General features: G+C 57.7%; 2 protein-coding genes across 9 annotated transcripts in view; one reads left to right on the top strand and one right to left on the bottom strand.

The window, feature by feature from the left end:
- Nucleotides 1-7,882, top strand: part of EPN2 (epsin 2) — a 52,257-nt gene extending 44,375 nt beyond the window's left edge. For all 8 annotated transcript variants that reach the window (XM_027974817.2, XM_027974815.2, XM_027974816.2 and 5 more), the window contains exons 6-9: nucleotides 1,469-1,642; nucleotides 1,884-1,970; nucleotides 3,966-4,178; nucleotides 5,381-7,882. In XM_027974817.2, coding sequence (XP_027830618.1) covers nucleotides 1,469-1,642; nucleotides 1,884-1,970; nucleotides 3,966-4,178; nucleotides 5,381-5,679 — 773 coding nt within the window. In that variant the 3' untranslated portion in view covers nucleotides 5,680-7,882. The remainder of the gene's footprint in view (nucleotides 1-1,468; nucleotides 1,643-1,883; nucleotides 1,971-3,965; nucleotides 4,179-5,380) is intronic.
- Nucleotides 7,883-8,799: 917 nt separating this feature from the next.
- B9D1 (B9 domain containing 1) lies at nucleotides 8,800-16,870 on the bottom strand. The gene is made up of 7 exons (XM_027974818.2): nucleotides 16,788-16,870; nucleotides 15,369-15,437; nucleotides 14,508-14,619; nucleotides 11,905-12,001; nucleotides 11,025-11,087; nucleotides 9,266-9,333; nucleotides 8,800-8,997 (listed from the first exon to the last, which is right to left on the bottom strand). Exons 1-7 carry the CDS (start codon nucleotides 16,848-16,850, stop codon nucleotides 8,855-8,857), a joined length of 615 nt encoding a protein of 204 aa, XP_027830619.1. The 5' UTR covers nucleotides 16,851-16,870; the 3' UTR covers nucleotides 8,800-8,854.
- Nucleotides 16,871-19,607: the final 2,737 nt, after the last annotated feature.

The raw sequence follows: 19,607 nt of genomic DNA, 5'->3' as shown, positions 1-19,607 counted from the left end.
AGATTCCTTACTACTGAGCCACCTGGGAATCCCCAGGAAATGTATTAATGTACCATATTAATAAACCCAAAGAGAAAAATCATGCAGTCATCTTTGTAAAGGCAGAAACAAGTTGACAAAATTCACCAGCTGTTTATTGCAAAAGTATTAGCAAACTAGAAATAATGTAGAGCTTCTGTAACCTGATCATCAGCTTCTGAAAGGAGAAAGCCTGTCATGGTAAATGGTGCCATTTAATGGTAAATGTTTAAGAGCAAGGCATGAACTCAGCCTGTGCCCCTGCTGTGCGTTGGGACGGGTGGTCCTGGCCACTGCAGCAAAATAGGAAGAAAAGGAACTCAAAGAGCTCCGCCGCCATCCTTTATGAGAGATGGGAGAGAATGCGTAGCTACCAGGGAGGGGTTTATTGGAATTGAGAGTTATTATTAGAATTACTGTGAGAAGAATTACTGTGAGAATAAATAGGATGAATTTGAGTGATTAGAACTGAGTTTAGTAAGATTGCTGGATATGAAAATTACTATGTGAACTTCAGTTGTTTCTCTGCATAACAAAAAGGTAATTAGGAAATGAAGTTTTAAAAACATACCAGTCCCTAGGACTTTTACAAAAGTTCTATAAATCCCTTATGGAAATAAAAACTAAAGTAAAAAGTATTACTGAGGCCACGTGTGGGGATGGAGCTCCTGCTTGTCCCAGAAAGCACAAATCAGAGAAAAATCCCGGGGGTCCTGCCCCATCCCAGTTGAGAACTTCTCCATTTTTCAAGTGACCCCTTAAGGAGGGTGAAGGGAAAATCCGTGAGAAGGTGTTTGTAACTCATGGAAGAGAATCAGCGGCCAGATGTGGAAAGAACGCCACTGATGAGCAATGTGGAGAAACACAGCCCCTTGGGAGGTGAACAGAGTCAGCACCGCATGGGGGTCAAGGGGAGTTGTGAGGGGCTCCTGGGGAGCAGCGGCCACACAAACACACCCGCCTCGCCTTCTCTGTCCCAGAGTGGAACGTCACACAGGAAAGCAGCACAGCTAAGCCTTCCAAATAAAACATGTGAACACAGCCTTGTGTTGTGTCTGCTGGGCACCTGATTCAGGGGCCCTGCACTGCTCGCCCAGGGGAGGTGCTGACCATTGGGACAGGGCGCAGGGGCAGGGTGTGGGCACTTGTAATGCTCCAAGGGGGAGAGCCGGCATGTGGGTGCTGTTGGAGTCAGCCCCCTCCCCACAGACTGTTCCCAGGCGTAGAAGTCTGTCTGTCCTTCAGGGAAGGGCCTGTCCAGACCCACCGAGTTGCTGTGGTGGTGCCCAGGTGTGTGCCCTGTGCTCTGTGAAGCACACGGGTCTGCCAGCAGGCTCTGCGGCCCTCTCCCCACAGGTGCTCCTACCACCCAGGGCTGCCCCTCCCTCTCTCACTCCGGCTGCCCAGCCCTTTCAGCGGGCATCTTTGAGCCAACCTTACCTCTCCACAGGTGCCAAGCCAGCCACCTCCGTCGACCCATGGGGGCCACCCACTGGAGCCAGCACACACTCTGCTCCCAAGGGCTCGGACCCCTGGGCTGCCCCGCAGCAGCCAGCCCCCAGCACTGGGAAAGCCGCTGACCCCTGGGCTGCAGCCTCAGCTGCCAAGCCTGTGTCTTCCTCTGGTGAGACCCCCTTCCTGGCTCCTCTGCTTCAGTATGAGCACCCCACTCTGCATGAGGAGTCCCTCTCCTGGTCCCCGCCCTGCCCACCTGGTAACCCAAGCTTGTGCTTCACCTCCCTTTCCTCAGCTGGCTCTCCAGTTCTCCCCAAAAGGGGCAGAGATGCCTGCCCACCCCGGCCCAGGTGGGCAATGGAAGGCAGGGAGTGGAGGCCCCCTACAGTCACCACCACTCTCTCCTCCAGGGTCCTTCGATCTCTTCAGTAATCTGAATGGTACAATTAAAGATGACTTCTCTGAATTTGACAACCTTCGAACTTCAAAAAAAGCAGGTACATGAGGTGGTGGTGGTTTCCGCCCGGTCCTATGCCCTTGACCAACTCCGTCTCTGCAGGGATGACAGTCGTGAGCCCAGTGACTCCGCGCACTTTGCTCTTGTCTGACTCAGAACTGGAGTGACTCGGGGCAGCAGTGGATGCCCTTGAGCTTTCTGTCCTCTCGCTGGGCTGCCTCGGCCTCCTGCCCTGGGGCAGCTTGCAGAGGCTACTGCCCTGGCTTCCAGCCCCACGTGGCCCCTGCCCCACCTCCATCTGCCTTCTTCCTCCCAGCTCCCCAGAGGCGCCCCCTTTTCTAGACCACTCAGGTCTCTGTATGGGCAGGCATCTTTGACACAAACACACACACACAGATATATGCACACACATACACTCAGAGACACATGCTTACACAGACACACATATACACGTGCATACACGTGCGCACATGTGCACACACAGACATGCACACATACAAGTGCGTCTGTACATGCACACACGATATACACACACATACATGTATCCACATACATACAAACATGCACACACACAGACACACATATACACTTGTGCGTGTGCACACACAGAGAGATAAACACGCAAGCAGCTCCTGCACTGCCCACCAGCCGCTGTGCAGGAGGCCTGACCCCTCCCCATTGTGCCCCTAGGCTGGGAGGCGTCAGGGTGGCGGGCAGAGGAAGGGTCCAGATGCCCTCTTTACACACTGCACAGGGCTGGGGACAGAGCATCCCCAGGGCCACCCCTCTTGCCAGAGCAACTTTGCTCCTTGCTCTCTCCTCTCAGCTCCCCCTCCCCATTTCCCACTGCCTCCTGTGCCTCCCCCAGTAGCCGGGCTGGGCTGGTCTAAGGTACGGGCAGCCTGGCACCCCGCGCCACCCCCAGGCCTTGTGGCTTGACGGGCTGGAAGCGCCTTAGAACTGCTGCTTTCTGGGCTCTTTGTTTTGCCACATGAAGAAAGCAGCAAGCTTCCGTGCGTCCTCCACAGCCAACCTGACTGTCCATACCTGCTCCCCGCACCTAGTGAGAAGTCGGAACACGCTTCCCTGGGCCTTCGAAGTGTTTATCCTGATTCCAAAGGAGTTCCACTGTATCAATAGAAAGCTTGGAAAAGCTTACAGAAGAAAATGAGAATCGTTTCCAATTCTTCCATGTGCTCGTGGCCATCAAGCTTCATTCTAGTACTTTTCCTGAGCTCTTACGTACAGCCTTTGTCGTTGAACTCACAGTGGCGTGAGAGAGTCCAATCCTGCCCCCATGATTTTTTAGAAAAACAGATTGAAAACATTTTCTCTCAGCATTAAAAGTCCTTTAGAAATAGCTTTGTAGTATCTCAGCAATGTTACCGAATCTTTCACTTAAGAGAGGACATTTCAGGCTGACTTCTAGGTTGTGTGTCTCTGTGTGGTATTTCTCGAGACCAGGCTCCTGGACGTGGAGCTGCAGGAACAATGAGCAAAGACACCACCATTTCTAGGAACCCACATCCACATTGCCTTCTCACATCTTGGCAGAGCATCCATGTCCTGTTGGCCTGTCTCAGTACACCCTCTATTGGTTGAATTTTTAAAAATCATTTGCTTTCTTACTGTTGAGAGATTCACGTTCATTGTAGAAACTTAAAAAAAATGAAAACATCCGCAAGATGTAATTTACTCGTGTGTAGCCACCAACCCACAATGCTATTGTCGTGTGTGTGGAGACGGTGCCGCACTGTTGGTCCCTGCTTCTCTTGGTTGGTCTCCCTCCTCACGCCTTCTGTCCCTGGACTCGGGTCTGATGGTGCAAGCCCTACGCTGTGGCTGCTGGCAGCTCCAGTTTGGGACTGTTGGGAAAGCTCTGCCATCAACGTCCTATCCTCTGGAGTAGCTGTGCACTTCCCCAGCAAGGTAGCATCTGAGGACATCTGGGTTCTGGACATTGCAGGGTGGGATCCGCCTGTCTTGGGCCCCTGCCCTCCAAGCTCACTGGTCCGTGTGTGCCCTTGTCTTGCAGCCAAGGCGGCCTCTCCGCCGGCCCAGAACAATGGAACCTGCAGCCCTGATCCCTTTGAGTCTCAGCCCCTGACCGTCGCCTCGAGCAAGCCCAGTGGTGCCCGGAAAACCCCAGAGTCCTTCCTGGGCCCCAACGCGGCCCTGGTCAACCTGGACTCACTGGTAACCAGGCCAGCCCCACCGGCACAAGCCCTCAACCCCTTCTTAGCACCAGGTATGTGGCTTCCTGGGTTCCCCAAGCCATCCACCCTTCTTGAGAGTGGCCCTAGGGCAGGCCTGTGGGTGCTGACCTCCCCTCCAACCCTGGGTGGACTTTTCCCACAGGCCATAGGCAGGTAGGGAGCATGCTCTGAAGCACCCGCATCCTGGGCCAGCGCTGGGGCCTCTCTGGGGCCTTGTGAGGGGCTGGAAAACAGCCCCTCCTCTCAGTTGAGACCACTGAGCAGAAGCTGCTCCTGGCTTGGTGCCCCAGCCCGGGAGATCCTCTAGAGAGCAGCAGTTTGGGACAGTTCTGGGGGCCAGGGGAGCCAGGGTTGGCTGCCCCTGCTTCAGGTGAGTGTAGCTGGGTCCTCTGCCAAGCCGTTTGCCCCTGCTCTGGGTTCTGCCTCTTCTGGGGCCGGAACTCTGCCCTCTGTCCCAAGCCCATCCTCCCTGCTGGTGGGCTCTCCACTGACAGGGGCTCCACACGGCTGCAGGACAGTCCCCAGCCCTTGAGTCGGTGGCCAGGGCTCCATGTCTCACCCCAGTCCCGAGCCCCTGTGTGCTCACACCCTCAGCTGCGTGAGCCGCTCACCGTCCCCGCCACATGCTCTGTCCTACCGGCCCGGCTGTCTTGCTTCTCCCCAGGTGGGAGGGTCAGATCTACCCTTCAGCCCCAGTCCAGGCAACCCTCTTCGTTAAGGAGCCCCCGCCCTTCCCTGAGTTTTCCTTGGGCTCTCCAAGGTCAGGAACGGGTCACGTTCAGGGCATTTGGCCTGAGGACTTGGCAGTGCCGAGCTCTGAGAGCCTCGAGCAAAAGTGCAGAAGTCCCAGCCACGAGCTCCTGAAGGGATAGGGGTCTGCGTCTCTCCTTGACTGCGGGACTTCTCAGAGATTTCATGAGGTCAGGGTCCCCAGGTACAGCATGTGGGGGCTGCTCTCAGGCTGCACTGCTCGTCCCACCTCCCCCGTGGCTCCCCTCTCTCCCCGCACCTGTGGTTGCTGCTGACGGTACCCAGGGTGCCCGCCTGGAGTAGGCGCTTGGTCCTGTCAGCCTGGCCCATCACTTGGCTCCTCACAGCCTGAGTTTCCTCCTCTGGACATCGCACCCAGAGGTGGGGCTGCCTGGGTGGCCTCCCTGGCATTGCAGTCCAGCCTCAGGGCCCAGGGACACTGCTGCTCTGAGCACAGCCACTGCTCCTCCCACTCTCTCCCCAGGTGCCGCCACGGCCTCGGCCCCTGTCAACCCTTTCCAGGTGAACCAGCCGCAGCCGCTGACGCTGAACCAGCTGCGGGGGAGCCCAGTGCTAGGGGGCAGTGCATCCTTTGGTCCTAGCCCAGGCGTAGAGCCTGTAGCTGTGGCCTCCATGACCTCCACGGCCTCCCACCCAGGCCTGGGGGCCAGCAGCTCCTCCCTGCCGCCCCTGGGCCCTGCTGCAATGAACATGGTGGGCAGCCTGGGTGTACCCCCGTCGGCAACTCAGGCCACTGGCACAACCAACCCTTTCCTCCTCTAGTGCCCGGCTGGGACCCGTGCAGAGCATCCGTGCCAAGGACGCCGAGCAGGGACTGTCACTTGTGGAAGGGGTCGGGGAGCAGGGGGATGGGTATCAGGGTGTCCCGTCCGGCTTCCTGAGTAGAGGGTGTCTCTGTGGTCCCGGGCCTCAGTTTGAGGGGCGAGCGGTGGCGGCAGACAGAGGCATCACACAGCATGCGGGTCCCCGGGCCTATGTCGTGTGGGGTCCCCCTGACCCAGCCTGGCCACCCCGTTGCCTCCGTGGGGATCTGCCAGCTCTTGGGGGCTTGGCCGAGGCGGTGGCCATGTGCAGTACCAGTCCAGCCTCAGCCCAGGGTCTCTGGGACACTCTCGCCCGGGACCTGGCCCCCACCCCTAGCCCCAGGGACATCCCGGGCAGCCCCAGGTATGGACTGGATGGAGTGCCGGCACCCTCAGACACTGACCTTTTGGGGACGCAGTTGTGCGTGTTTCTTTTCTTTGACTCGTGTGTGAGTTCAAAGTGAACGCCACCACCGTGGAACAACTCTTGAATTAAATCCACTAGAGAAGCTTTAAACTAACCTGAGCGTAGCCCTGCCACGTGCTCCATGCTTGTATGCGTTTGCACAGATTTTGTTTAGTACAGTTTCATATTTGAGTTTGCAGAATTATCAAATAGTCTTTTTTTGGCTAATATTTTTATAACGTGGTTCTTATTTAACTGTCTAGTTTTGATAGAATTTACGAGGTCTGGCTGAATTAAGATATTGGCAGTGTCATGTTAGTGGTTTAAATTCTCTTATTTATGGTTTTAACTCTAAGAAAATTTAAATACAAAGAGACAAAAAAATGCCTTATGGAAAAACTAAAGCAAATTCTTTATAGGAAAAATATGGGAATTTGATTACACATAAAAGATATTAAAAAAAAAAAAAGAAAAACCTACAATAGTAACAAAAAATTGTAGCCTCCAGTTGCCTTTTCCTTTAACTCCCTTTTTTGGTAAATTACCAAACTGACTTTCAGCCTTTTTGGCTAGATCCTAAGAGAGAGGCTATTTTTCTTACTGATGTACCAACATGAAGTTAAAGACAAAATCTAACATATGAATGTGACTCACCAGGTTTTATCAGCTAACTTCTGTGACTGAAGGCATGCACAGTTAACAAGACTTGCGTTTACAGTGGAAACATGGGATGGAACCCTGTCTCTGTGACCTCCCCCTTAAGTCCACCCTCAGGGCAGAGGTGGGGACAGTGCTGGCGCCTTGTCGGGGGCCAGTGGGCCTCTGCTGTGGCTCCTGGGGCAGCCCTAGGCTGATGGGCTGCGGCCCAGGCCTGGCTCCCACACACTCACCTGCCCTCCAGACACATGTTGTGATGTAGAAATAACTATCTCTTTCTTTGGAGAGAATAAAAAATCACTCTTATACAGAAAAGATACTAACAAACATGCACTAATCTTACCTCCCTCTCCCCTGCTTCCTTTGCCCCACCCACCACAATTTAAAAAAGTATTAAGTCACAAAGATCAGAAGAGACTCACTCCTCCCCAGAGCAGGGACATTGGCCCCGAGCCCCATGTCTGGTCAGCTAGCCTGGTGGGCACGTCAGTCTCCATTTCCACAGTGGACGTCTCGCCTCTAGCACCAAGGGCAGTTAACACCAGGTCCCTCTGCTTGCAGTGCTGGGCACGGGAGGCTGACAGAGCTCACTCTGCTCCTCCACCTGGGGGCCACCTCCAGCCCAGAGACCTGGGCTGGACTGTGGGCTCCTGAGTCATCAGGAAGGCCGGACCAGCTCTCCTCTCCCAGTGGCCCAGGGGAGGGTGGGCTCGGGGCAAGATGTTCCCCCAGGGAGGGATGGGCTGACGCCTGCACAGGTGGCAGGACCACACTGCTGGGTGCTGGGGCCAGCAATTCCTCATCAGTTAAGAGCCCTTCCTGACGGGACATGGGCCTCCGAGGCCCAGGCAGCCTCAGCTCCCGTCCCCGATCAGACCCGTCCCCAGGTGCCTCTTCCCATTGCCCGTTGCACTGATCATGAAGCCACTGGCGCTGCCAGAGTGTGGGATGTGTGCCATCAAGCACCCTCCTGCCAGGTGCCATGGTGGGGGTGTCACCCAGCCGTTCTCAGTCCAGGGGCAGGTGGCTGGTTTTGAACTCGTATTGACTATTGATACTTTATTTACTGTATAAATATAATTTATCATTTGTATCATGATGCGGTTTCTGGCTCTGTCCTTCCCCTGCCTCTACCCTCATCAATCCTGAAACACCGCGAGGGGCCAGCTCAGGAGCCAGTTCCCACCTGGACCCACCTTGGCCACTGAGCTGGTTCCAGTGCCTGTGTGAGCCTGAGCATCGGGGAAGGAGTGGACTGGGGAGCTCCTGTACAGGTCAAGGTCATGACAAGGGAGGGGCTGGGGGAGAGGCCATGTCAGGCAGGGACCGTCCAGGTGGATGAGGATGTGTCAAGGGCGGCTGGAGTCTGGTGGCCGCAGGCTGGGCTGACGGCCAGGGGTGTTCTGGAAGCTGGGATGGGGCCACAGGGGATGTACCTGCGGAGCAGAGGCCAGAGCAGGAGAGGACTCCTCATGCAGAGGCGGCCAGTGTCCTGCTGCTTGTTCCAGGGAGCACAATGAGTTGGGGCAGGGGCAGTGGCCCTGAGTAGCATAAACTTCTGGTTTACGGAGGAACTGGGGGAACATCAGGCTGGGGGCTCCCTCAAATCCTGCCAAGGAGAGAACACTGGGCAAGCCCTGTGACCTGCTCAGAGGGCTCCCCTGAAGCTGCTGGCGGGCGGTCAGGTGGCCCAGCATTGGCTGAGGGCAAGTGGGTTCTCCCCCTGCAACACCACCCACCTGGGGAGGCTCTCAGCCCACATCCCCTGTCCAAGGGTGGCAGGCATCCATGGAACTGAAGCCATGGAGCATGGTCAGTTTGACACGTGCCAGGCACTGAGCAGGCAGGTTTTAGGGCCGAGCATGTCGAGCCGTGAGGCATGGGATCAGTGTTGAATCCAAGCTCGTGTGCTGGTGGCCGTCCTGTGCAGCGTCCATGGGCGGTGCCCTCTGAGGTGAGGCCCGGGCTCTGCTCCCAGGCGATGTGCTGCGAAAGTCGGAGCAGCCCCAGCCCAGCCTCTGTGAAAAAGTTACACTTTATTATACGATTGCTGGGCAGAGGGCTGTTGGCTTCACCGGGGGAGGCCCTGGGGTGGGCTGGGCCCCGAGACGCCCTGCGTGTCAGGAGGCCCGGTGTCATAGCCCAGCTTCCTCATGTCCTTGGTCACCACGTTGAAGAGGAGAGTGACGAAGCCCTGGGAGCGGACACGGGTCACTGGGGACAGAAGGATAGAGTCAGCCAAGCTGGGTCAGAGACAGATCCAGGCTGCTTTGGGAATTGGCAGCCTCAGTGTTCCCTCCTGGAAAGTGGGGTCAACACTGCCCAGCCCACATTCCTCCCTGGGAGAAGGGGCTGCTCTGGGGACGGGGCGATGGAAGTGGCAACCCCTCTGAGCTGGGCCCTCCTCCACCCATCTGACTCCTGGGGGCCCACCTGGTCCCTTCCAGGCCCACCCTGCCCAGGGTGAGGGGTGAACCTTTACCTTCCCGGCCTTCTCCCTGAGCCACCACTTTGGGGTCTGTGTACTCGGGCCGCCGTCCCATGAGCCAGCTGGGAAGACAGGGGAGCGGGTGAGCAGGGAGCTTGGGGTCCTGCAGACATGGCATGGGCTCTCCCTCCAGCCCTTTCCTGGGGCAGAGCCTCCCCACGCCACCCTCCTCAGCTGGACGCTGTCCTTGGGTACGGTCATTGTGGGCAAAAGCAGAGGGAGGGCTAGGGCTGGGAGGGTGCACGGCCTGAACCCAGGGGGCCCCACCCCAGAGTGCGGCAGCCATCCTTGGGGGTGGGCAGAGGGACAAGATCCGGGCTCTCCGCTGTCTTTCGAGTAGAGCGGGACCCGAGACTAGTTACTTCCCGACTCTGGGCCCGAGTGTTCTCAGCGTCCTGGAGATGTGATCACGGGCCCTGCCTGACAGGGCTCTGGCCAAGATGTCTGTGCCCCCGGCCTGGGCAGTGTCCTCCCACCTCGCTCCCAACAGCAGGGAGGTGGCACTGAGGGATGTGGGCCATGGCAGGTAGGGAGGCGCCTCAATGACTGCGCCTCAGTTTCTCCATCAGAGGAGCAGGGCTCCACCTGTACCTGCCTCCCAGGCTGCGCTGAGGACCGAGCTGGGGAAGCAGCCCCTGGGGCTGGCACGTGCCAGGCACAGACGCTGCTGCAGGAGCACCACCGGCTCCTCGGGGCAGAGACATGCCTGAGTCGCCCATGTGGTGGCATCTTGGGGAAACTGGAGGGGCTGAGTGATGGCCCCAGAGATACCAGGTCCTGTTGAGAGAACTTAATGTCTTTGGTTTTAAGCCACCACGTCTGGTAACTGGTCACAGTGGCCACAGGAAGCAGTCACAGGGGAGTGGGTAGGCAGCAGGCTGAGGAAGGGTGCTTGGGAGCAGAGCATCAGAGAGGGGGTGCGTGGAGGGGCTGCTTGGCCAGCTTTTCAGTGGCCTCCCGGGGCCCTAGGCTGCGGAGGTCTATCGATCAAGCTGCTGCCCTGGGTTCCATCATCCAAGCTCACACAGTCCAGCTGGGGCCAGAGCACCCCCTGCCCCCCGCCAAGAAAAGCAGGAGACACCCCTGATACCACCTGGTCAGGAGCTGGTCTTCCCCAGCCAGAAGCCCCTTCCTCCAGGAGACAGCACACGGGGGCCCACAGTTCTCCCCCAAGCAATGTGGACCCACAAGGCCCTTGACATCCCACAGCTGCCCGGTGGGTGGTGATGTCACCTCCAGCCGACACTGGCCCCGTCATAGTGGCTTCCAGAGGAGCTCCCAGGGGTAGCAAGCACCCAGCCATGCTCCCCAGGCCTCAGAGCTCAGGAAGCTTCCTCGAGCCAGCAAGGCTCCAGCCACGTTCCCCTCATCCTGCCCGCCCACCCGGCAGCTGAGCTGACTGTTTTCCATCCCTACCCCCGACAACCAGCCAGGCCCAGCCACCCTCTAGCTCCTGCTCGGATGAGGGAAGGGGCCAGAGGCCTCGGCTGGTCTCGCCCAGACCCGGTGTCTGGCCCCCGCTGGCTGCACTGCCAAGTCCACCACCTACTCCCTATGCCTGCGACCTTCTCTGGGCTCTGCCACGATGGCCCACCCTTGGCTCTAGGCCCTGCTCAGATGTCACCTCCTGGCAGAGGCCCCTCACGCAAAGGTGTCCAGCATGACGAGGAGGGGTGGGGGAATGTGACAGCCCTCCTTTCGATCACCGACGCCAGGACGGGCGCCCTGGGGACGGGGATAGGCGTCTACTCACCTGGTAAACTTTTGCAGTTTAGATGTAGATTCTGGGACAAACATGGGGATGGTCTTTTTGTGCCTGAAACAGATGTTTTCACAGCTGTGCTGAATCAAGGGAAAGCACTGGAACTTTCTGAGCCTCCAGTGCGGGGCGAGCTGGAGTGCCCAGAGGTCAAAGCCGCGGCTGCCTCCAGGGCCAAGTTCCTGAGAGCCCTGCCCTGCCTGTCTTCAAGGGCCAGAGGGTGTGAGGGTTACAGACACCAATCCCGGCTCAGCTGCGCCCTCACAGGGTCTTGCCTTTCCCCAAATGTCCCCCTGCTGCCTGGATACCCTTCCTCCAGGAAGCCCATGGCAGCCCCCAGGGTCCCACCCACTGAGAGCAGCCAGCGGGTCCTGCCCCAACACCTCTCTGCTGCCCGCTGTGCCTCCTCCCTCCCCCACCCCTCTGACCTACTCCTACTCCTTAGGGCCTGCCTGGTCCACCTGTGCCCAGAACGTCCTGTCTGCACTGTCTACATCTGTCACTGGGCTTGATGAGACAGAGCCACAACTCTCCACCCCTGCCCACTAATGGGGGCTGCCGAGGGCAGGGCCCTGAGCTCACATGTGTCTGACACGTCGTCCTCAGGCCAGCAGAACCGCACACAAAGGCGGCAGCCATGCGGGCTCTCGGGGAAGAAGGAATGAGTGTCTCAACTCCAACCCCTGGGGCCTCTTGAAGCCCAGGACACCCCCCACCCCTGCCTCCTCCCAGATGGGGCTGCGCCCCCACCCCTGCGAGGCCCCATCTACTCCCCACCTCCAGGGGGATTCCTCTGGATAGCAGCCTGGCAGAGGGTGCCCAGCTCCCAGAGCTGTGCGGCCAGCGGCCCAGGGAGCATGGAGGGAGGACCTACCGGCCAGGTGAGAGGGGCACGTGCACCGCCCCGTATCCTCGGACCACGTCGTTTCCAAACACGTCTGGCCCGTACACGCTGAGCACGATCTGCGGCCCTTCGAACGACAAGGCAGGGGTCAGCCCGTGGGGAATCCTGGGAAGAGCAGGGCAGAGAGCAGGGCCGTGGTCCTCAAAGCCCCTGGGTGTGGGGCTGACGGAGAACGGGGTGAATGTGGGGACCCCCCACCCCACACCAGGGGCTTCTGCCACCCAGGATTCAGGAGGCGGGCAGAGCCTCGCAGCTGTCCAGTACTGGCCGACCCCGCCTGGGATGCTGTCTGATTCAGCTGTCCACAGACCCAAGAAATCAGCAGGCATCCAGGTGTGATCGAGTGGGGTCCGGTCCCAGGACCTCCTTTTCTGAGGGGGCGTCAGACTCGCGCCAGCGGGGCAGGTTCTGGGAGGGGTGGTGTGCGGTCAGGTCCAGGAGGACAGAGGGGAAGCAGAGGCCTGCACGCCCTTCCTGTGGAATCCTAACAGTTCCCAGTGTTCCCGGCAGGCAGTCCTGCCCCCTGGAGGCCCAGAAGAGAACTCCCTCCACTCTGGGCCCCTCTGGTGGAGGCAGCAGGTGGGTGGGGCGTGGCCAAACCCACATGAAGTGCTCCTGGGGCGGAGAGGGCTGTTCAGAGATTGTCACTGCTTTTCCTACGGTTTCACCACCAAAGCAAGTGTTCCCAGCCCGGTCCTTTGGTTTTGCCTGTGTTCTGAACTTTGTACCATGGGAATGGAACAGTGCAATACAGATTTCTGCTTTCAACTTCTTGGACTCAGTGTTCACGAGATGCAACCAAACCATGTCACCTACAGGGTCTGCTCGACTTGGTCCCATCTAGTGTGTCTGTGGGGCACACAGTCAAGCAGGGGCTCAGCACATGTCCCCCCAGTTGCTTCCCTGGGGCGCAGCATCCACACCAGCTTTGTTCCCTGAGCCAGGGCTTGGCACCCTTCACAACAACCTGGCATCCTCAAGCTTCCTGATTGGGCTGTTCTGGTGCCTGTACTGTGGCCACTCTAGCTCTTTTTTTCTTATATGATTGTTTTTAATTTTGACTGTGCTGGGTCTTCATCACCGTGTGAGCTTTTCTCTAGTTGTGGTGAGCAAGGGCTATTCTTTGTTGTGATGTGCGGGTCTTTTCATTGCGGTGGCTTCTCTTATTGCAGAGCACAGGCTCTAGGGCTTTAGAAGTTGTGGTTCTTGGGCTCAGTAGTTGCGGTGCAGCATGTGGAATCTTCCCTGACTAGGGATCGAACCTGTGTCTGCTGTACTGGCAGGTGGATTTTCTCACTACTGAGCCACCAGGGAAGCCCCTCACTTTAGCTTTAATTTGCATTTTCCTTAATTGTAACTGTTCTTCCTAAAATAAACCCGAGGCCTTGTCCTGTTTCTTGGTCTCTCAGACCACTTTCAAGTCCCCTTCCCCCTCCTGTGCTGCCCCTTGTCATGAACCAGCTGTCTGCACAGTTCTGCCTGGGGCTCCGTATGGATCTGTCTGTCCTGGTGCCCTCCTCACTGTGCTGTATAATTACAGCTTGGTATCTGGCCAACAAGTCTCGACGGGCATCTCCATCTCCTCTGCCAGAATCGGCAAATGCTCCCGGGGGGGAGCAGGGGTGGGGCCTCTCTGGAGCCCTGCTTTGCTCCTGGAGCTCGGCAGCTAAAGTTCCATGCTCTGCTGCCTGTCTGATGCCTTCATGTAGTTGTTTTCTGGTTTTGCTTTTAAGTACTTTATTCACCTGTCCTCGGCAGCAGGAGATTGGTATGTTACCTAGTGCTGTCTTCCAGGAAGCCAGTGAGAGTTCCATGGACAGCAGGATGGCCGTCCTGCCCAGGAGTGTCACTGGGGAGCCTCTGCTCTAGACCTGTGACCCCAGACCCTCCACACCTGCTAAGCCTGGGCGCCAGCTGCATGCAGCATGAAGGCCTGCACTATGAAATCAGATCCGTGCTCAGCTACTCAAGGTGAAGCTGAGGCAAATGATGCCACTGTTTTGAGTCTTGGTTTCCTAAACAGGAGAAAAGGTGGAGAGAAGCCTGCCTTCTCGATAGTATCTCACAGCTCAGCCAAGCCCACGCGTGGAAAGCACGCACAACTCTGTGGAGCAAGCTAGGCTCTGCACGCAGCTAACATTCATTAAGTGAGAGTGATCACAGACGACCAGGTACAGTGGACAACAAACCCTGCAGATATTGGCAAGGAGAACTTTGGGAGATCAGAGGTAGGATGAGGGCTCGGTGCCCATGGCAGAGAGAAGGGCCTACCCCTGGCTCAGGGCAGGGTGTTGGAGGAGGAGCAGGGGGGTCGGGACTGGCGGGAGCACAGTGGTGATGGACGGGGGAGAGCTGTTGAGGGGCCAGACTGCTGAGCCCCAGACACCAGGCTCTGACCTTCGCAGGCAGTCACTGCCCAAGGTTTCACGCTGGGCTTCACCGACTTCCTCAGAACCTCGGAAAGGTCAAGTGCACACAGTGGGAAGGAGGGGAAAACAGCCAGGTGTCTGATAGCACCTGACAAGGCTGGTAGAGGGCCCCATGGATGGGCAGGACGAGGCCTGCAGACTCACAGCCGTAAGGGTTGGTGCTCTTAAAGGTGACATCGATGGGGAAGTTCCACACCAGCGCCCGCCTCGCATCTTGGCTCTTGGAGGTGATCTGTGAGATGCCCTCCTCCAGCCCCTGCAAGGACAATGACAGTGACGGCCAGTGTCCCAGCTCCAGGCTGCCATGCCCACCCACCCTACCTCTGAGGTGGCAGCTGAGAGCTGTTTTCATCACCATCTTCTGCCAAACAAAGGGACCTAAGATGTGACAGAGTGGCTCCCAGGTCTTTGAGGGTTTCTATCCATTAGGACCTGAAACCTTGAGGCCCCTCCCCTCTCCCGGTGCCCAAGCTCCACCTGCACCTCCTGCGGAATAGGGTATGGTCCAGCAGGCTGTTGCCCTCTCCCCTGTCTTTCTGCCTGGCTAGTTTATTCTACAGCCTTCTACTTGGCCCATCCCCCTGCTTCCTTCAGCTCTACGCTCAGTTACCATCTTTTTTTTTTTTTTTTTAAACTGTCTTAAGGAGGCCTTTTCTGGCCTCTTCATCCCTCCCCTTCCTGCCTTCACTTTCCCCTCAGCACCGCTACTAGCCAACAGCCTGGAGCGTGAGTCTGTCTCCCTCTCAGGCAAGTGGCCCCAGCAGAGCTGGGCTGGTCTGGCTTTGTTCGCTGCAGGGCAGGGCCCAGGAGCGACCACAGTCTTAGGGGTGGATCAGGGATCTCTGCATTCTCTGCTCCGGCCTCACTGGGAACAAACTCACGTGTGTGCCACCCCTGAACTCTTAACTGGTTCTGAATTGGGAGGGGAAAGGGTGCAATGGAGCCTTCAGAAACCCCTTCAGTCACAAAAGCTGTGAGTCTGGGAGGCTGTAGGGTCCAGCTTACCGCTGTGGGGGCCCAGTCCTGGCCATACACGAAACAGTACTTGCAGTAGAGGTCGTCGTACTCAGGAAACTGTGGAAATAAGCACACACAGCTTCTGCTCACAGGGACTCATGCTGTGACCACCTGTTAGCTAGGCAGGTACAGCCACCAGCAACTCTGAACATGAGGCACCTAGGGGGCGGGGGCTGAGAGAGCAGGGTGCATGGATACGGAGTTCATTGGAAGGTCTGGTCTCAAGATGTGGGATAGTCCAGGGACAGTGCTGCCCCCAGGCTTTTGCTCAGGCTCTGACATCTGTATGACGTGCCCTTCTAATGAGAAGTGAAGGAATGCCTTCACTGGGAGTACTCCTGCTCACCCTTCAAAACTGACACTTTGGGGAGCCTGCCGACTTCCAGGTTGTTGGAGCCACATCCCAGCTTCCACAGCCCCTGGTGCTCCATCACAGCACTGACCATGTTTATTCTCTCAGCTCCATTAGACTGTGAACAAGGGACAGGTATGTGGGCTTTCTGTGTCCCTAGCACCTGGCACAGGGTGGGCACTAAGGAGTGATGCTGAAGTGAAAGGTCTAGAAGACAGGTGCTCCCAGGACACAAAGCTTGGTGGGAGCCAATGGCCTGCAGAGTGGCCTCGAGCAGAGGGGAGGAAGAGTGGGGATGAGGGGCTGCTGAGAACACAGGCACACTGACCCAGCCCAGCTGAGGCCCCTGCTGGGATAAAGCAGAACAGGAGAGGCTGGCCTTAGGCACCAGGCCAAGGGGAGGTGGACAGGGTGGGGGCATGGGGCAGTGACCCTGATGAAACAGGAAGGCGGGAGATGCCCGCTAAGAGATCCCACGGAGCTTTACCTAGACCACCTTGGTTAGTACTCACAATATAATCATAATATTTTTAAAACAGCCTGGAAAGGCAAGTCCAGCAAAGCTTTGACATCAGACAAGGTTTGAAATTCGTTTTGCCACTTCCTTTGGGCAACTTCCCATCTGTAAAATGGGGGTGCAAGTAATACCTACTTCAAATGGTTGTTGTGAGGACTGGCTGAGCGGGGCTGGGCATGAAGACTGTCATATGTCATGTCTTCCAGTAGTAACAAACGGTTCTTAGGACATGCAGGGGACTGGAAAGCACTGTCCCCTTCCGTCGGACAGACACAGCCTCCGGGTCAGGACAGCTGCCACCATCGCTGTGTCAGACCAACCCGCGCCGGAGGGAGGAGCTGAGGGTCGCGGGGTGGATGGAGGCCCCTGCCCGAATCTTCACGTGGGCTCGGCCAACTGTGGCCTCGGCCTGGCTCAACGCTCCAGGCCTTTTTCCCCACCGCACTTCGTGGCGGAGGGTCCGCGCGATCTCTCGCCAAGCCTGTCACGCTAGCTCCCTCCCCCGAGGTTCGACCCTGGAGGACTCACGGCCGCTCACCTGGGCGCTCTCCACCTGCCCGTTGACCATGAGCAGGAACACGCTGGGGCCCGCGGCCGCCATAGCCGGGCCGCGCGGTTACTAGGAGGCGCCGGGTTGCCCTGGAGACGACGGCGTGGCGCACGGGACAAGTTTCATGGAAGCGGGAGCTTCGGGAAAACGCGCACAAGGCGCGGCGCGCAAGCGCAGTCGGAGCGGCGCTGTGCGGTGGGAGGCGGGCCTCAGCCGCCTGGTCCGTCTGAGGGGCGGTCCGCCCGAGGAACCCCGCGTGAATGTAGCTGGTGGTGCGGGACCTAGGCCACCGCCCGGGAATGTGTGTCCGCTCTGACCACCGCGCTGCCGGTTGGAGTGTGTGACTGGAGCCCGAGGCCGCCAAGGGGCGGGGTCCGGCCGCGCTTCCGAGAGTCCCCGTGGGGCCAGCAGCTCCCTGCCTCGGGTCTACAGATGCTCCCTCGTGCCTTTGAGACCCTCGCCTCCCAAAAGTTTATTAGACCAACCGAGAAGGGACCTGGAAGGTCCTTAAGCCCAAGACTGCAGGTCTCCGCGTGACGCGGGAAAACGGGCCTCTGAGTGGCCGCCCCGGCACCTTGCCGGCGGGGAGGGGCGAGCCCGCGGGGCTCGGCCGTCCGCCTGCTCTCAGCGCTCCCCACTGTTCGCTTTTGCACATCGATTACTGTGATAGCTCCAGCCAGTGCCGCCTCTCCCCTGAGCCCTACGCCACGAACACCGGGTCTGGGCCACCCCCGTGTCCCGGTTGCCTGAGCACTGGTGGCAGCTAGTGGAGTGGATGGATAATTGAGTACGTCTGCTGTACTAGCTGCCAACTCTGCTAAGTCGCTTCAGTCGTGTCCGACTCTGTGCGACCCCATAGACGGCAGCCCATCAGGCTCCCCCGTCCCTGGGATTCTCCAGGCAAGAACACTGGAGTGGGTTGCCATTTCCTTCTCCAATGCATGAAAGTGAAAAGTGAAAGTGAAGTCGCTCAATCGTGTCTGACTGGTAGCGACCCCATGGACTGCAGCCTACCAGGCTACCCCGTCCATGGGATTTTCCAGGCAAGAGTACTGGAGTGTGAATACGTCTCCGTTGCTCATTATCAAAGCTATGGTTTTTCCAGTAGTCATGTATGGAGGATGTGAGAGTTGGATCATAAAGAAGGCTGAGTGCTAAAGAATTGATGCTTTTGAAGTATGGTGTTGGAAAAGACTCTTGAGAGTGCCTCGGACAACAAAGAGATCCAACTAGTCCATCCTAAAGGAAATCAGTCCTGAATATTCCTGGAAGGAATGATGCTGAAGCTGAAACTCTGATACTTTGACCACCTGATGTGAAGAACTGACTCATTGAAAAAGACCCTGATGCTGAGAAAGACTGAAGGCGGGAGAAGAAGGGGACAAAACAGGATGAGATGGTTGGATGGCATCAGTGGCACAATGGACATGAGTTTGAGCAAGCTCCAAGAATTGGTGATGCACAGGGAGGCCTGGCATGCTGCAGTCCATGGGGTCACAAAGAGCCCGACACGACTGAGCAACTGAACAACAGGCGTTGCGCAAAAGAGGAAGGAGATTCAGAGCAAGGTGACTGGGACTCAGTCAGAGGTATAGGTACAGAGATGAGCGAGGACTCCATCAGCTTGGGACCTTTGCTGCTGCTTCCCTTCCTGGGCTTGGGCCAGCGCCAAGGGCGTTTCTTGACCAAGGTATCAAAGGTGGCATTAGAAACCTTATCTGGGATTCAGAGAATGAAGGGATGGACAGGTGTGTAGACATCAGGGAGGCCGTGCCCTCAGTAGGGTGCCCAGGTCATCACACCCTGCAGCTGGCTCGATAGCAGACCAGGGGTTGTCCCAGGAGGCATTTGTGCAGGAAAGGGAAGGAGAGGTCACAGCCAGCCCGGGCCCACTGACCATCCCCCGCCACCCCCTGCCAGGTGAGCAAAGATACTTGACAGGGGATGGGGTAGCCAGTGTTCACACCTCTGATAAGAGAGGCTGAGGCTGGGAAGGCTGATGGGTGGGCTGGGGGCTTAGATGAGTCTGCCTCCCCGAGGCCTTGGCCATGTCCCCCCCACACACATACCTTCCCTTTCCAGTTAAGATGCTTCTCCACAGATGATACCGCTCTCATCCAACACTTTCCAGTGGCTTTTGAGGCTCGGTGTTACACAAATCAGTTTTCAACAAAATGCTTGCTGTTATCGAATAATCATGGGCTCCCTAGAGTTGCAAACCTGGCTGTGTCCAAGGCTGCCCCACATTTGCACAGAACCTGGACAGGGAGGCTCCTGGGGGCGGGGAGGAATCTCTGGGGTGTCCATTAGGGGTGTAGATCAGTAGTCCCCTGGAAGGTAGGAGATGACCAGGCCTAGTGGCTTTAGGAGGGACTTTGGGGCTGGTGGGGCCTGACTGGAATCCTCACCGTGAGGTGGGGTGGGCTGGTATGGGGTCTGGTGCATCAAGAGCCCTTGGGCAGGCGGGTCTTTGGGTCAGAACAGTCAGAGGGAGGAGGAAGGGGTCTTTGCAGGTGATGGTGTGCAGTGGCCTAGACAGGATGCTGTGCAGTTTTCAGGGCTGGATGTAGGGGTCTGTGCAGGGAGGGGAGCCAACCCTCAGCAGGTTGGCACTAACCTGGCCTCAAAACTTTCCACCCCTCCTGGACTTCCAGTCCTCCCTGTCCTCTCTCTGGACCCCTAGCCCCTCTCAGTGAAGCTTCTTCCTCCGTTGTACTCTCACGGTCTCCCAGGGCCAGGCCCACTGAGACTAAGGACACACTGTGGCCCAAGGGAGGGGGCTGGGAGAGTGCCCAGTGTCGCCCTGAG

This window comes from Ovis aries, chromosome 11 (assembly GCF_016772045.2).
Source record: "Ovis aries strain OAR_USU_Benz2616 breed Rambouillet chromosome 11, ARS-UI_Ramb_v3.0, whole genome shotgun sequence".
NCBI classification, from domain to species: domain Eukaryota; kingdom Metazoa; phylum Chordata; class Mammalia; order Artiodactyla; family Bovidae; genus Ovis; species Ovis aries.
Note: the sequence above shows the minus strand (reverse complement) of the source record. Positions and strands in the feature narration are given on the sequence as shown.